Source organism: Sinocyclocheilus grahami, unplaced genomic scaffold (genome assembly GCF_001515645.1).
Source record: "Sinocyclocheilus grahami isolate Dianchi unplaced genomic scaffold, SAMN03320097.WGS_v1.1 scaffold576.1, whole genome shotgun sequence".
Classification (NCBI taxonomy): Eukaryota; Metazoa; Chordata; class Actinopteri; order Cypriniformes; family Cyprinidae; genus Sinocyclocheilus; species Sinocyclocheilus grahami.
Genome location: NW_015505755.1, coordinates 524,415 through 540,177, shown reverse-complemented (window position 1 = coordinate 540,177; position 15,763 = coordinate 524,415). Strand labels below are relative to the sequence as shown.

At 41.6% G+C, this 15,763-nt stretch overlaps 1 protein-coding gene across 2 annotated transcripts in view; it reads right to left on the bottom strand.

Annotated features, from left to right (window-relative positions):
* Positions 1-625: 625 nt before the first annotated feature.
* The window catches only part of LOC107556708 (dachshund homolog 1-like), a 34,508-nt gene continuing 19,370 nt past the window's right edge, over positions 626-15,763 (bottom strand). Inside the window, exons 5-9 of one of the 2 annotated variants that reach the window (XM_016239883.1) lie at positions 13,178-13,323; positions 12,945-13,092; positions 2,853-2,996; positions 2,109-2,177; positions 626-1,460 (exon numbers count right to left, since the gene is read on the bottom strand). In XM_016239883.1, coding sequence (XP_016095369.1) covers positions 1,423-1,460; positions 2,109-2,177; positions 2,853-2,996; positions 12,945-13,092; positions 13,178-13,323 — 545 coding nt within the window. In that variant the 3' untranslated portion in view covers positions 626-1,422. Of the gene's footprint in view, positions 1,461-2,108; positions 2,178-2,852; positions 2,997-7,063; positions 8,167-12,944; positions 13,093-13,177; positions 13,324-15,763 lie in introns of those variants that run through there. The other variant, XM_016239884.1, reaches the window with a different exon arrangement.

Sequence of the window (15,763 nt, the reverse complement as noted above, 5' to 3'; positions counted from 1 at the left end):
AGAGAGAGAGAGAGAGAGAGAGAAAGAGAAAGAGCATAATGCTAAACAGTGCAGCTTGAGTGATTGGCTAAATGCTGTGTCAACACATTTTTGTACATGTGCTATGAGAAAAGAGAAAGTGTCTGTCCATATGGCTTTCTGTCTTGAAAGTCACATAAGATAAAATATAAAATAAAAAGATAAAGCATTGCAAAATTTTACAAGTGGTAAACAAAAGTAAGAACAAGAGTACCTTTCTGTCTTGAAAGGAAAATAACAAATACAATTTTTATATATTTTTATATATAAATAAAAAAAAATATATATATATAAAATAGAAAATGTAATAAATTACATTAAAATTAAATACAAAATTGTACCAGTGGTAAACGAGAACAAGGGTGTCTTTCAGTTTTGCAAGTAAAATATAAATAAATAAATAATAAAAAATAATAAAATACAGTAAAGTAATATGTCTTTATGTCTTGGAAGTTTAAAAAAAACTTACTAGTGGAAAACAAGAACAAGAGTGGTAAAATATTTGTGTTGGACTACTTTGATTTAGTGTTGCTGTAGAAGTCACACAAAACAAGTATCAGTCAGTTATAGTTTTTAAAATGTCTCCCTTGTAAAGCATGTGGGAAAAATCTTTATTGTATTCCAGATGGACAGGACAGAAGTAACATGTTTGTGACATGCCAGCATGCTCTCCCTGTCGAGTAGGATAATAAACAGCAACTGAACAAAAAATAACTTAGATGCAAGAAATCTTATTAAAAACTTTTGTATTGATTTCCTAGATCTACAGAGTACAATGCACAGTAGCATGTCTACACTTTCATGTACATATTTGATGAATTCGACAAATCTGCTATGATCCCATATACAACAATGAAAAAAAATATGGACAGCTATACCTTCTTATCGAAATAACACAGATACACAATACGCATTGAAATGCAGTTTCTATATTTGATAAATAACTAAATAAATTCAAATCTTTCTTCAGACACCTCCCTTCATGAAATTATGTTTTGAAACTGACTTAAAATGTGAAATGGTAGAAGTGGTCTGATTTGAAGATTTCATCTGTCAGTGTAGTCAGGCAAACTGAAATGCTTTATAAAATGTTTTTAATTTCTCAGTGTTGCGAAAAGCCCCCTGGAAACCTGCTTATTCAGCCAGGTGTGCGTTGTGAGACCATTTTCTTCTCGGCCATCTCATGAGGATAGGTGACTCACGCTTCATTTAGCTGAATGCTGACTTTCAATGGGCATAATAATCTTGTCAAGTCCTTGTGCTGCAACACACTGACATTAGCCTATAAAATTGCCTCATTGTCTTCCATCAGTCCTCCAGCAGAATTGCAGACGTTATTTACCAGGCAATTGACTACAGTCTCTTCTATACAGTATGAATGCATTTACTCCTTGTCTTCATTCTTCAGTACATCATTGTGGACTTTAGAAAGAGTCTTCCATCTGTGGAGAAAAATAAATGGTGTGAATGAAGCTTGACTGATGTCACGAACAGCATATAATGAACGGACAAATACATAATGTTCTAACGTGTATGGACTGAGAGGGAGATGAAAGTATTGTTAAAGGAGAAGATATTTGAATAAATGTCAAAGACAACAAAAAAAGAGCCCTCGCTCCCTCGCTTTCCTCTCAACCAAGACGAAAAGAGAAAGCAAACCCTTTGAAAGATTAATTACAACATGTAGATTATGTAAATTATGCCCATGCAAATATTTCATGAGGACAATTAAGGGACCCATTAATTACTGCTCCCCTTTTTTGTCTTTATCCTTTCTTTCCTTTTTTTTTTTTTTTTGCATCAGTGTCATTCAATTTCATTTCACTCTCAATGTTTTAAATGTTTAGTATTCTAACAAAGGCTTGTGATACATCATCAGGGCTCTGTTTACATTATCATATACACTGTCAAACAACAGAACTTAATGGACAACACCATCTCTTATACAGTATGTAGGATAGATGGTATCCATTATGGTATCCATCTGCGGTGGTAATTTCTTTCAAGACTTTGAAGATTACAGGGGAAAACACATTTAAATATAGATCCATGAAGAAACAATGTGACGGAACATCTACAGACATCTGTACCTTGTATTGTTCTGTCAGTGTCTGTTTTGCTGCTGTTATGGTTTGTCTCCATTTCCTGTTGAGGAGGGTCTGTTAACATGAAAACAGTTATAAGTAGGGTGATGAATTATTTGTCACTTTAACTTTAATTAAGTGTCTGTTTTTACTCTTCAAATACCAATAAAACACATTTTACAGTGTACAATACTGGTATCTATTTAGCTGTCAAAACGGTAACTATACATCACATGGCTTTCCTGGGAGAAAATATATAGAAATTCACTAATATAAATAAATAAAATATTACTTTAAATTTTGTATATCAGTTGATTCTGTTCATCAAATTTAATTGAAATAATTTTAATATGAGCCCACATAATTTTAAGCATTTTATTAAAAAAACAAACAAACAAACAAACAAACTGGAAAAACGATTAAACAAATAAAACATTTGACTGATCTTTGTGGTTCGGTAGAAACAAATGGGTTATAGGTAGTTACAACCTTCCCTGTTAATTGGTTCAGCCACAATGTTTCTCACTTTTTTTTAACAATTCGTTAAAAGTTCTGATTAAATTTCATATATCAGTTTAAACAAACAAAATCTGCTGATTCAGTACCAGCTGTCATTTAACATGCATTAACCTGGTTACGTATCAGATTATAACCCAGATGTTAACTTTTTACATCCTTTATTTTTCTAGACAGACACTTAAAATTCATACCATCACCTCAGGGTGGTGGTCGTGTGGTGTGCATTCTAACCGTTTCGAGTAGGTGATCTCTCACTGCAGGCCGTCCGCTGCAGGTTCTGCTCGGCCTGGCCTCTTCTCTTGGACTCCACCTCCAGAGCCTCCTGCAGTTTCCTCTTGGTCTTCTTCTCTTTCTTCAGCCGCTTCTGGATGAGTGCTGAAAAAAGCACACATGGAAAAAAATTATAATAACTAATAGGAATGTACACTACTGTTCAAAACTTTGGAATGGGTAAGAGTTTTAAAAATATTTTTAAAGAAGTCTCTTATGAATCTCTTATGCAAAGGCTGTAAATTAAACTGTTGTCTATTGTAATATGTTGTAAGCTGTACTTTATTCCTGTGTGATGCAAAGCTGCCATCACGCCAGTCTTCAGTGTCACATGATACTTCAGAAATCAGTCTAATATGTGTCACACTACGAGCCAGAGACACAAGGTAAGGATGCAAACAGGAGGGTTTATTGACAAATCTGAGAGCAAGTTGATGACAGGTGAGTATGAGAAGGTAGAGAGTTCTTGGGTTCTTAACTCTGGGTATTGAGTTGGTATCCTTTGCAGGTATCCGGGGATGATGAGAACTTACGGGGCAGGCGGAGGCGCAGATCTCGGGTGGACAGCCAGACCTTCTCTCCAGGCTAAGTAGGGGCCTAGCTTACAAGGTAAGTAGGAGTAGAGGTGCGCCGGGCATCTGTGAAGGCCTTGTGCCTCCGCACTGCTTGTTGTGAGCTGAGTCCCACACTCTCTTGCTCTCCCGGAACCAGAAGTCCACAGCTGGAACCTCCGAGGGCTCCTCCGTCCATGGGAAGAGCGGGGGTTGGTAGCCGAGTATGCACTGAAAGACGGTCATGCTGGTGGTGTTCTGTCGGAGGGAGTTTTTTGCATACTCGGTCCAGGGGAGTAAATGGCTCCAGCTGTGCTGATCTTTGTGGCAGTATGACCGGAGGTAATGCCCGAGCTCCTGGATCCTTTGCTCAGTCTGGTCATTCGTCTGAGGATGGTACCTGGAGGACAAGCTCACGGTCACTCCCAGGAGTCGGAAGAAGACTTTCCATACACGGGAGATGAACTGGGGACCCCGGTCTGAGACCACATCTTCCGGGATGCCGTAGTTTCTGAACACATGGCTAAATAAGCACTCTGCAGTTTCTAGTGCTGTTGGCAGAACTTTGAGGGGTATAAATTTACAGGCCTTAGAGAAACAGTCGACTACGATGAGGATACAGGTGTTTCCGTTGGAGATGGGTAGGTCAGTTATGAAATCCACTCTTATGTGGGACCAGGGTCTCCGTGGTATGGGCAGCACGTCGGAGGGAGTTTTTTGCATACTCGGTCCAGGGGAGTAAATGGCTCCAGCTGTGCTGATCTTTGTGGCAGTATGACCGGAGGTAATGCCCGAGCTCCTGGATCCTTTGCTCAGTCTGGTCATTCGTCTGAGGATGGTACCTGGAGGACAAGCTCACGGTCACTCCCAGGAGTCGGAAGAAGACTTTCCATACACGGGAGATGAACTGGGGACCCCGGTCTGAGACCACATCTTCCGGGATGCCGTAGTTTCTGAACACATGGCTAAATAAGCACTCTGCAGTTTCTAGTGCTGTTGGCAGAACTTTGAGGGGTATAAATTTACAGGCCTTAGAGAAACAGTCGACTACGATGAGGATACAGGTGTTTCTGTTGGAGATGGGTAGGTCAGTCATGAAATCCACTCTTATGTGGGACCAGGGTCTCCGTGGTATGGGCAGCAGGACAAGCTTGCCTACGGGAAGATGACGAGGAGTTTGAGACATGGCACAGACTGAGCAGCTTCGGACGTACCTGGTGACATCCCGGGCCATACTGGGCCACCAGTACCAGGCTTGGAGGAGCGAGAGGGTCCGTTTGCTGCCTCGGTGTCCAGAGCCCGGTACTCTGTGAACTGAGCCCAGAAGTGTTTGGCGTTGTGATGTTGGAACATAGGTTTTCCCTTCTGGGCCTCCCAGATGAGCATGCTCAGTGCGAGTGGCATCAAGGATGTCTTTGGAGATGTTCCATTGAATGGGGCTGACTATCAGAGCTGGAGGGAGAATGGGTTCCAGTTCGGTTGGTGTGTCGGGAGAGTGTAGGCACGATAGAGCATTGGCTTTGCAGTTGCGATTTCCGGGACGGTAAGTGATGGTGAACTGGAACAGAGTAAAGAACAATGCCTATCTGGCTTGACGTGGGTTGAGTCTTTTAGCATCTCTAAGATATTGCAGATTTTTATGGTCGGTGATGACAGTGAAAGGATGGTGGGCTCCCTCCACCCAGTGACACCACTCCTCCAGAGGTAATTTGATGGCGAGCAATTCCCGGTTGCCGATGTCGTAGTTCTGCTCCGCTGGGGTCAGTTTTCTGGAAAAGTAAGCGCAAGTATGGAGGCTGGGAGGCTCACCATAGTGGTGCGACAGCACGGCCCCGACTGGAGGCATCCATTTCCACCACAAAGGGAGCTTGGGGATCAGGATGACGAAGGATTGGGGCCGTGCTGAAGGCTTCCCTGAGCTGATCGAATGCTTCGTGGGAACTGGGGCTCCAGGACAGGGACTGGGGCTTTCCTCGGAGCAGGGAGGTAAGAGGAGCCGTGAGTATGCTGAAGTTCTTGATTAACCTTCGGTAGAAGTTTGCGAATCCAAGGAATCTTTGCAGGTCCTTTACAGTTTGGGGATGCGGCTACTCCTTGATGGCTGTTACCTTCCCCTGGTCCATCTGAAACCCATCTCGGCTGATGACGTAACCGAGGAACTGAACCGTGGAGCGATGGAATTCGCACTTCTCCAGTTTAAGGTAAAGGTGATGTTGTCAGAGCCTCTGGAGGACCTGCTTCAAGTGGTGGCGATGTTATGAGGATATCATCGATATAGACTATCACGAAGCGATGAAGGAACTCCCAGAACACCTCGTTCATGCAGCCTTGGAAGACTGACGGTGAGTTAGCTAGGCCATACGGCATGACCCGATATTCATAGTGGCCTGCGGGAGTTATGAATGCCGTCTTCCACTCGTCACCTTCCCGGATACGAACGAGGTTATACGCGCTCCACTGGTCCAACTTGGAGAAGATGCGGGCTCCACGGAGATCCTCGAGGGTGGCTGGGACCAGGGGAAGTGGGTATGGCAGCTTTACCGTGTGGGAGTTTAGCGTGCGAAAATCAATACTCAGCTTCAAACCCCTGTCCTTCCTGCCCACAAAGAAGAAGCTCGAGGCAGCTGGTGAGGTGAATGGTTGGATGAATCCCTGTTTGACAGCCTCCTGAATGTAATCCTCCATGGCCTTGCTCTCCGGGATGGACAGAGAGTATACTCTACCTCTAAACTTGGGGAGTTTCATCCCAGTGCCGTCTTCCACTCGTCACCTTCCCGGATACGAACGAGGTTATACGCGCTCCACTGGTCCAACTTGGAGAAGATGCGGGCTCCACGGAGATCCTCGAGGGTGGCTGGGACCAGGGGAAGTGGGTATGGCAGCTTTACCGTGTGGGAGTTTAGCGTGCGAAAATCAATACTCAGCTTCAAACCCCTGTCCTTCCTGCCCACAAAGAAGAAGCTCGAGGCAGCTGGTGAGGTGAATGGTTGGATGAATCCCTGTTTGAGAGCCTCCTGAATGTAATCCTCCATGGCCTTGCTCTCCGGGATGGACAGAGGGTATACTCTACCTCTAAACTTGGGGAGTTTCATCCCAGGCAGCAGGTCGATGGCACAGTCCCATGGCCGATGAGGTGGAAGGCGGGTGGCGTCCTGCTAACTAGAAACTTCCTAGAATGCCACATAGTCAAATGGGACAGTGGGTGTTTCTTGAGGTTCCGGACTCTCGACTAGGGTGGAGGCAACTGGGGCTCGAACTAGACACTCAGGCGGTTTGGGGATCGCCACGAGACAGTTTTGCCGGCACGACTCGCTCCAGCGAGTAACCTCACAAGGTTCCCATCTGACTTCTGGAGAGTGGAGAGTGAGTCAGGGGCGTCCCAGGATGATATCGACGGTGGATCCCTCCAGTACCAGAAATGTGATAGTCTCCTCATGCAGACATCCGATCTTCAGCTTCATTGGCGGGGTTCGGTAGCTGACCCGCCCACGCCCTAGCGATTTTCCCTGAATGGTTTCGACTCGAAGCTCTTGGGCCTGACATTGGCAGGGCAGATGGAGGCGGATTAGGAGGTCTCGTGATATGAAATTGCCCGAAGAGCCCGAGTCAACGAGGGCAGAGTCTGAAACCGAACAATTGACGGTGAGTAGTTGTATTGGTAACAAGGATAAAGTTGAGATTACTGGTTCGAGTTGAATGGTACTCACTGCAGGGCGTGGGGGCCTGACGGGGCAGGCTTGAGTGAAATGGCCTGGAGCAGCGCAGTACAGGCATAGTCCAGCTGCTAGGCGGCGAGCGCGTTCAGCGCGAGTGAGTCTGGTGGAATCCATGTGCATGGGTTCTGGTACTGGGGGACCGCTGGTGGCTGCTGCAGGCTGGTGGACGGCTTCGTCAGGCTGGCAGGCTGACAACTGCTGGGAGATGTGTGTGGCTCTTTGCATGAAGCTCTCTAGTATCGTCATAGATGGCCATTTGCACGCGGATGCGAGGACTCAAGCCCTGCCGGTAGGCACTGAGGAGAGCGGTTTCGTTCCAGCCACTAGTCGCTGCTAGCGTCCGAAATTGCAAGGTGTATTCGCTGGTGGTAGAAAAGCCTTGACGCAGCCGTAGGAGATGGTCTGGGACGGAGAGCATACCTGTAGCAGATCCAAACACTTCTTTGAAATGATTAGTGAAAGCATCATATGAGTTGATTATGGCACTATTGGCGTTCCATATTGCTCGTGGCCACAACAGCGCTCTGCCAGTTAGCAGGGAAATCAAGAAGGCTACCTTCGAGCGTTCCGTGGAGAATTTCTGCAGCTGCATCTCGATAAACAATGCTACTTGGAGAAGGAAGCCGCCGCACTCAGCTGCGCCACCAGCATAGCAAGCAGGAATGGCCATTGGACTTAAAGAGGCAGATGGCGGGATAGTGACTGGCGTGAGAGAGGCCCGGAGGGTGTGGACCAATTCCTCCAGTACCTCTGCGGGCGTGGGAACCCTGGGATCCATAGAGGTGTATGTCCTGGGTCCGGTCGTCTGTCACACTACGAGCCAGAGACACAAGGTAAGGATGCAAACAGGAGGGTTTATTGACAAATCGGAGAGCAAGTTGATGACAGGTGAGTATGAGAAGGTAGAGAGTTTTTGGGTTCTTAGCTCTAGGTATTGAGTTGGTATCCTTTGCAGGTATCCGGGGATGATGAGAACAGGATCGTAGGAGAACAGGATCAATGGAGCTTCTAGGGGTAAGTAAACAAACAGACCAGACACAGGTAGGAGTCAGGCTAAGTTTAAGCTGGTGAACGGACAGTGACAGTGAGAGGAGTGCAGGGATATAGTGCACTTAATGAGTCTCTGCAGGTACGGGTGATCCGTACTCAGGTGATTGCGATCTGGTGTGTGTCGGGGCTGGTGACTGAGGTGACGTAGGTGACTCCCTGACATTGTGCTGATTTGCTGCTCAAGAAACATTTCTTATTATTATCAGTGTTGAAAACGGTTGTGCTACTTCACTTTTTTTTTGGACACCATGACACTTTTTTGATGAATAGAAAGTTCAAAAGCACCGTATTTATTTGCAATAAAAATGTTTTGTAATGTTATAAATGTCTTTAATTAAAATTAAAACTAAAATACTTGAATAAAAGCATTATCTTAGATAAAGGGGTCATATGATGCGATTTCAATTTTTCCTTTCTCTTTGGAGTGTTACAAGCTCTTGGTGAATAAAGAAGATCTGTAAAGTTGCAAAGACTAAAGTCTCAAATCCAAAGAGATATTCTTTATAAAAGTTAAGATTCAGCCACGCCTACCTAAAACGGCTCATTCTAACATGCCCCAAACATGTCTGTGTAACGGTGTGGGAAGATTTGCATAACGGCGCCCAAACGTTCACGCAAAGAAAGAAGGCGTAACTTTTATCCTCGCTGTAGTATTGTTGTTGCCACCGCCGCCATGTCGTGGAGACGCTGTGTGTTTCGTTGTGAAAGCAAAACTACTTTGTTTGGCCTTCCAAAACAGGACGATATCTGCTTCGTCATGCCTAGAGCTGATCCGTGCTGGTCGCTGAGGAAATACATCAACTTCGCGCTGTGGATCGCCGGAGCGGCTTTCGCCGTTCTCAAGCCTGCCCGCCACCGCTCACTCTAGCCACCGGCCATCGCTCACTCTAGCCCTCCAGTCTACATTCACTCTAGCCGCCAGCCACAGCTCACTCTAGCCCGCCGGTCTCCGATCACTCTAGCCCGCCGGTCTCCACTCACTCTAGCCACCGACCAGCGCTCACTCTAGACCGCCGGTCTCCGCTCACTCTAGCCCACCGGTCTCTGCTCACTCGAGCCGCCAGCCAACGCTCACTCTAGCCCACCGGTCTCCACTCATTCTAGCCGCCAACCTCCGCTCTCTCTTGCCCGCCGGTCTCTGCTCACTCTAGCCCGCCGGCCTCCGCTCACTCTAGCCCTCCGATCTCCGCTCACTCAAGCCCGCCGTGTGTGACACTGTGTGTTTCGTTGTGAAAGCAAAACTACTTAGTTTGGCCTTCCAAAAGAGGACACGACTAGAAATCAGTGGTTAAGTTGTATTTACAACACTGTTCCAGAACAGTTCAACCCAAATATTCAGATGTGTGCAGCGCATTTTATGGAGGACTGTTTCCTGATCCTGGGAGAGTAGACTACCATGCCGGCTGTTCTGACTCACAGACTGTAAGTATGTTTTCATATTTAAAGGATTTGCCACTGATGATTCAAATGCGAGTTTTGAGCAGTGTAGAGTAGCACTTGTTGTTTGTCATTTCTCCAATCACAAATGCAGATTTGAATGTTTACAAGGTTTTATGTTTACGTGATGCAACGCAATGCGTAAAAAGACAGTATAAGTCATTATAATCAATAATTATGTCCCCACTGGATGCAACAAATGCCTCGTTTATAATGGGTTTTAATGTTTTTGTCTCGTCACTCCAGCCGGGACACGGCATCACAGTATGGTAAGGGGCTTAACATTTCCGTCACACGCTTGAGGTATTCGGCCAATCACAACGCACTGGATAGCTGGCCAATCAGAGCACACCTCGCTTTTCAGGCCGATGAGCTTTGTAAAAATCTACACATTTCAGAAAAGCGGGCATAGAGGAGAAACAATAATGTACCTTATATGGAAAATTATGATCATTTTTAACCTTAAACCGCATAAACACATTTCATTACACCAAATACACAAAATAATGTTCTTTTTAGCAACATCATATTACCTCTTTAAAAAAAATTCTTGACCCAAACTTTTGAACAGTAGTGTGTTTCATAGTATTAGATCTACTATATCTTGTAAAGCTATTGCATTAAACTTTGAAAAATGACTTTGAAAACTTTATGCTACTGGATAATTGAAATATTATTACATCAAATCCCACATTACAGCAAACAGTAATTATAGCAAACTATGAAAAGCTGTTCCACATGCCCTTATTCAGTCTTTCACTAAATACTGTGTCTGATATGCACATCTAATGTGAAACTAGGCTGGAGCCCAGTGGATCATGTTAATTTTCCAGTGTGCAGTAAGAGTTTAATTCAGACGGCACAGTCAGCAGAAAAAAAAAACCTTTCTGTCTGATAGATGTGAATCTCTCCTCTGTGAGTGATCTAGGACCAACCTTCTTCTTCTTGTTAATCTTTTCTCTAACCACTGGGTATAAAACACAGAAACCGATTCGAAGTCAGTTGGCTGGAGTATAAAGACATCTCTCACTAATGGAAAAGCCAGTTGATTTGATGAATTAATGCAGGAGATTCATTATCCTCATCAAATGTGATGCCGTGAATATTAACATGGCAATTCTGTTTACGCTGATAATAAATCATTCACACTAATATCATAATATGTACTTGTAATTACAAAGGGTAATTCTCAGTGTCTGTATGTGTGTGTGTGTGCAGCTGAAGGAAAGTGCTGAATTTGCAGTAGCATGACTATCTGGAGCACAATGCGGGCGGCAGGAGAATACGAGATGAGGAGCTCTCTAATTAAACAACATTCATTAATGGTGCATGTTGCCCTGACACCTTCTTTAATGATTCCGCCGTTTTATGCCAGCTGTCTCTGAGGTTTCTGATTTATGTAGACTACGATTGTATGTACATTCTGGAGAACAGAAGATTAAGAGAGTAAATTGAGTGTAAATTTATTTGTTAGTAAACGTGATGTAAAAGCTCAAGTGACGGACAGTTAGATGTGAGAACCTGTTTTACATGTTTTTGTGATGTGGGCCGACAACATTACATGTAAATGAAGATGAGCTCTTCTTTCAATGCAGATACAATTTCAAATGTGAAAGCACAGACCGCTTTTTCCTATTAAATCCTTATTTTGAGTGGAATCACTAAATTTGCAACAGCTTATCTTGCAGACATCTGTCAATCATCAGTCATGCATAATGCACGTAAAAACTTGCTGATAGCACATGTATGTTGCCAAGGCATTGTGTTCTGTTCTGCACAAACATCTAGCAAACTCTGACAAAAAAACTGTCCATGATTAAGAAAAGGTACCAGGATTTTAGAAATGTGTTCAAAAGAAATTTGTATTCATGTTTCATATGGATTGGACAGCATTTATACCAATTTGAAGAAAAGTTTACATCATTTAAATTTGAAATATATTTTTCAAGGTAAAAAAAAAATTCCATTAAATATCATGAATTATTAATTCATAAATATTATATTTTGGGAAGTTGCACCACATGACATGCTACAACCTGTACTAACTTTGCATTGTCATAAAAAGGTAAAATGATCAGATTTAGTATAGGAAACATATGGACCATATGTATGAATTGTATTTTTCATTTAAATAAATTAATATTCATAAATTTTTTTATTAAATAAATTAATAGATCTGAAAAAAAGCATACATTCGTCCTACATTCTAAATGTTAAAGGAACAGTTCACTCAAAAGCAAAAGCTCAGTTATTATTCATCTTCTTGTTGTTCCAAACCCATACACAACAGTAGACGTTTTTGAAGAATTGTTTCACAGCTCTTGCCAGTCGTCAAATGTTCATAGTGACAACCACTGTCAAAATGACAAAACAAAACCACAGTAAAACAATTTTTGGGTGAACTGTTCCTTTAAACATCAAACATAGTCAAATGTCCAACTAACTTCTAAAAATGTAACAATATATTGCTGATCAGAAGAGACATCTTGGTGACATACACTGCTGTTCAAAAGTTTGGGGTTAGTAAGATTATTGGTAACACTTTTATTTGAAGGTCCAATTCTCACTATTAACTAGTTGCTTATTAGCATGCATATTACTAGCATATTGGCTGTTTATTAGTATTATAAAGCACATATTAATGCCTTATTCTGGATGACCATATTTTAGATCCCTTAATTCTTCCCCATACCTAAACTAAACAACCTTACCTTACTAACTATTAACAAGCAGCAAATTAGGAGTTTATAGAGGGAACACTCCACTATTGTACTCTTAGAAAACTCTAGTGAATATTTATAAATAGAAACTCCAAAGGAACAGCAGGGTCACACTTTATTTTAAGGTCCAATTTTCACTATTAACAAACCATTAATTACGACTTTTGCCTCAATAAACTCCTAATTTGCTGCTAATTAGTAGTAAGGTAGTTGTTAAGTTTAGGAATTAGGTAGCATTAGGGATGTAGAATATGGTCATGCAGAATATGTGCTTTATAAGTGCTAATAAACAGCCAATATGTTAATAATGGGCATGTTAATAAGCAACTAGTTAAAAGTGAGAATTGGTCCCTATACTAAAGTGTTACCGACAGCATTTATTTGAGAAATACTTTACTGCCACTTTTGATCAAATGAATGCGTCTTTGCTGAATAAAATTATAATTTTCTTGAAAAAAAAAAAAATTGACTACATGCATGTGCGGACACTCAGATCTGACCTGAGCAGGGGTCTGCACTGAAACCCACTTCTTAAACAAAGCACTGTGTGCAGACTGGCTCAGATTAGTTAATAATCACCTCTGTTTTTCTGCTCGACGCAGAGCTGCCTCTCCAGCGTCTCTCGCAGCTCTCTCTCTCTGTACAGCTCCATCTTCAGCTCTGTGCGCTCCAGCTGGACCTGCTTCTCTTGCACCCGTGCATTATCGATAGCCACCTTTAACAGACCCTGAAAAGGGAAAAAAGGCTTCAGATTTGCAGTGTGGATCTTTACGCTAAATATTTTTTTATAACTTTTGAAATATTTTATATACCTGTATGTTGGTGAGGAGGGTTTCTATAGAGGACAGGCCCTCAGGAAACAGCAGTGGAGCAGGGAATCCTGGGGGTAATGTTGGCCCAGAATGAGACACTCGCTCATAGCTGTCTCGAGATGTCGGGGTGCAAAGGACATTTTCTTCTGTCATAAAAGTAAAGAGAAAACCAGCACATTAATAACCATTTTATAGTAATAATTATAATAATAAAAAAACGTAAAATGCTATAAAAAAGAACTGGAGTCAGTAAGATTTTTCAATTTTAATACTTTTGATTACTTTTATTTAGCAAGGATGCAATTAATTGATCGTTAAATATACAAAATATTTATATTTTAAATAAATGCAATTCTTTTGAACTTTCTATTTATCAATGAATCTTGAAAAATCAGTTTCCACAAAAATGTAAAGCAGCAACATTGACAATAATAGGAAATGTTTCTTGAGCAGCAAAATCAGCATATTAGAATGATTTCTGAAGTATCATGTGACACTAAAGACTGGTTGGAATGGCTGCTGAAAATTCAGCTTTGCATCACCGGAATTAACTACATTTTAAAATATAATACAATATAAAACAGTTATTTTAAATTGTAATATTTCACAAAATTACTGTTTTTTTTACTGTATTTTTGACTAAGTAAATATAGCCTCGGTGAGCAAAAAGACTTATTTTTATTCACAAATATTCAAAAATGTGTGGATATTTGGAAACTGTGATTCATCCAAACACATTTGCAAGTTCTCCATATTCTAAGTATGTTTTTAGTTCTTCTCTGAAATCACACTGATACGCCACATCCTCACATCCAGCGCTCAGTCTTTTATCCATGAGTCTTGAGAGCAGAACACTAGCGTCATAATGATTCAAGGTCATTACACGTCAATGCTACTTTGTTTCTAGTGCACTCCATGTAGATTTCTTTCTTTAAATGCCATTCCATTCATCTGCAGAGAATCAGCAATGTCTTCAGTTAAATCAGCTGAGTTTCAATGAGCCACCACACACTGGTTCTGGTTCATTTTTGTGGTCTCAGAGGAAGTGAATCTGGTTTAACTTAAGCTACAGCAGCTCCTCCCATTATCTAATGGCTCTAAATCTGTTCTCAGGTTTTAGTCACAGCTGTATTAGGATATTTATAAGGCTTAAAATATGTAACATACAGTGGGTACGGAAAGTATTCAGATTTAATAAATCTGCAAAAATGTCAACAATTCTGTGTTTTTCTGTCAATATGGGGTGCTGTGTGTACATTAATGAGGAAAAAAATTTAACTTAAATGATTTTAGCAAATGGCTGCAATATAACAAAGAGTGAAAAATTTAAGGGGGTCTGAATACTTTCCGTACCCACTGTATTACTGATGACTCATGAGCAGCACTGTATCTTCTGTACTATTGGTCAATATTATGAAAGAGATATAAAGCTGAGATATAAAGGATTCTCCAACCAACTTTCTTGTGTATCCCTTTGTGACAATAACTTCTCCATTACAACAAGCCCATGTCATCAGAAGGCTTAGAACGAAGAAAAACCTGAGAACACTGACCAAAACACTTGAAGCACAGGAAGAGGCTGAGATACAGAGCACCAAGAAACGTTGTTTTTGATCAGGCCGAAGCCTTGATCTTGTCATTGTCACTCACTTCAAAGAGTTTGCTAATGTATGGGGCCTCCTGCTACCATCCAGAACTAACAGCAACACCAGAGTGCATCTCGAGCAGACATGTCCTCCTCTCATCTCTGCCACTTTACCAATATGATCTTAATCTTTAATTAGCCTTGGTCTAATCTTTATGAATCACACATCATTTAATGTTTTAATTTTTATCTTAATTTGATGGAAAATTACAGACTGTAAGAATATTCAGTCTGATTTGCTGTATTATTTCCTTATTTCCAAATAATAGTTGGCAGGGTATTTAAGAGTACATGCAGGCAACTGTGGCTATTTTTACTAACTCTGCCTATAAATGTTCATATATACTGTATATATATACAGGTGCATCTCAATAAATTAGAATGTCGTGGAAAAGTTCATTTATATATATATATATATATATATATATATATATTTATTTTTTTTTTTATTTTTTTTTTTACTTCAGTAAAGATTGCATATGTTATTTATATATTATCAGTTAAAGGTTTGGGGTCAGTGGCATTTTCGGTGAGAAGTCTCCTATGCACATCAAGGCTACATTAATTTGATTAAAAATACAGTAATATTGTAAAATTGTATTACAATTTAAAAGAACTATTTCCTATTGAAACATATTTTAAAATGCACTTTATTCCAACACAATCCTTCAGAAATCATCCTACTAAGCTGATTTGCTGCTCAAGAAACATTTTCTATTATTATCACAGTTGGCAACAGTTATGCAATGTCTCTAGGTTATGTATGTAACCATGGTTCCCCGAGGGAACGAGACACTGTGTCGAAGTCCCTTTGGGAACGCCCCTGCGTGACCGCGTTCTGAAGCACGTGTCAAATCAGTCCAATGGAGTAGCGAGACGTCATGAGCGGGGTGACGTAAGCACCAGAAAGTATAAAAGCGCATCCGGCAGAGCGCAAACCA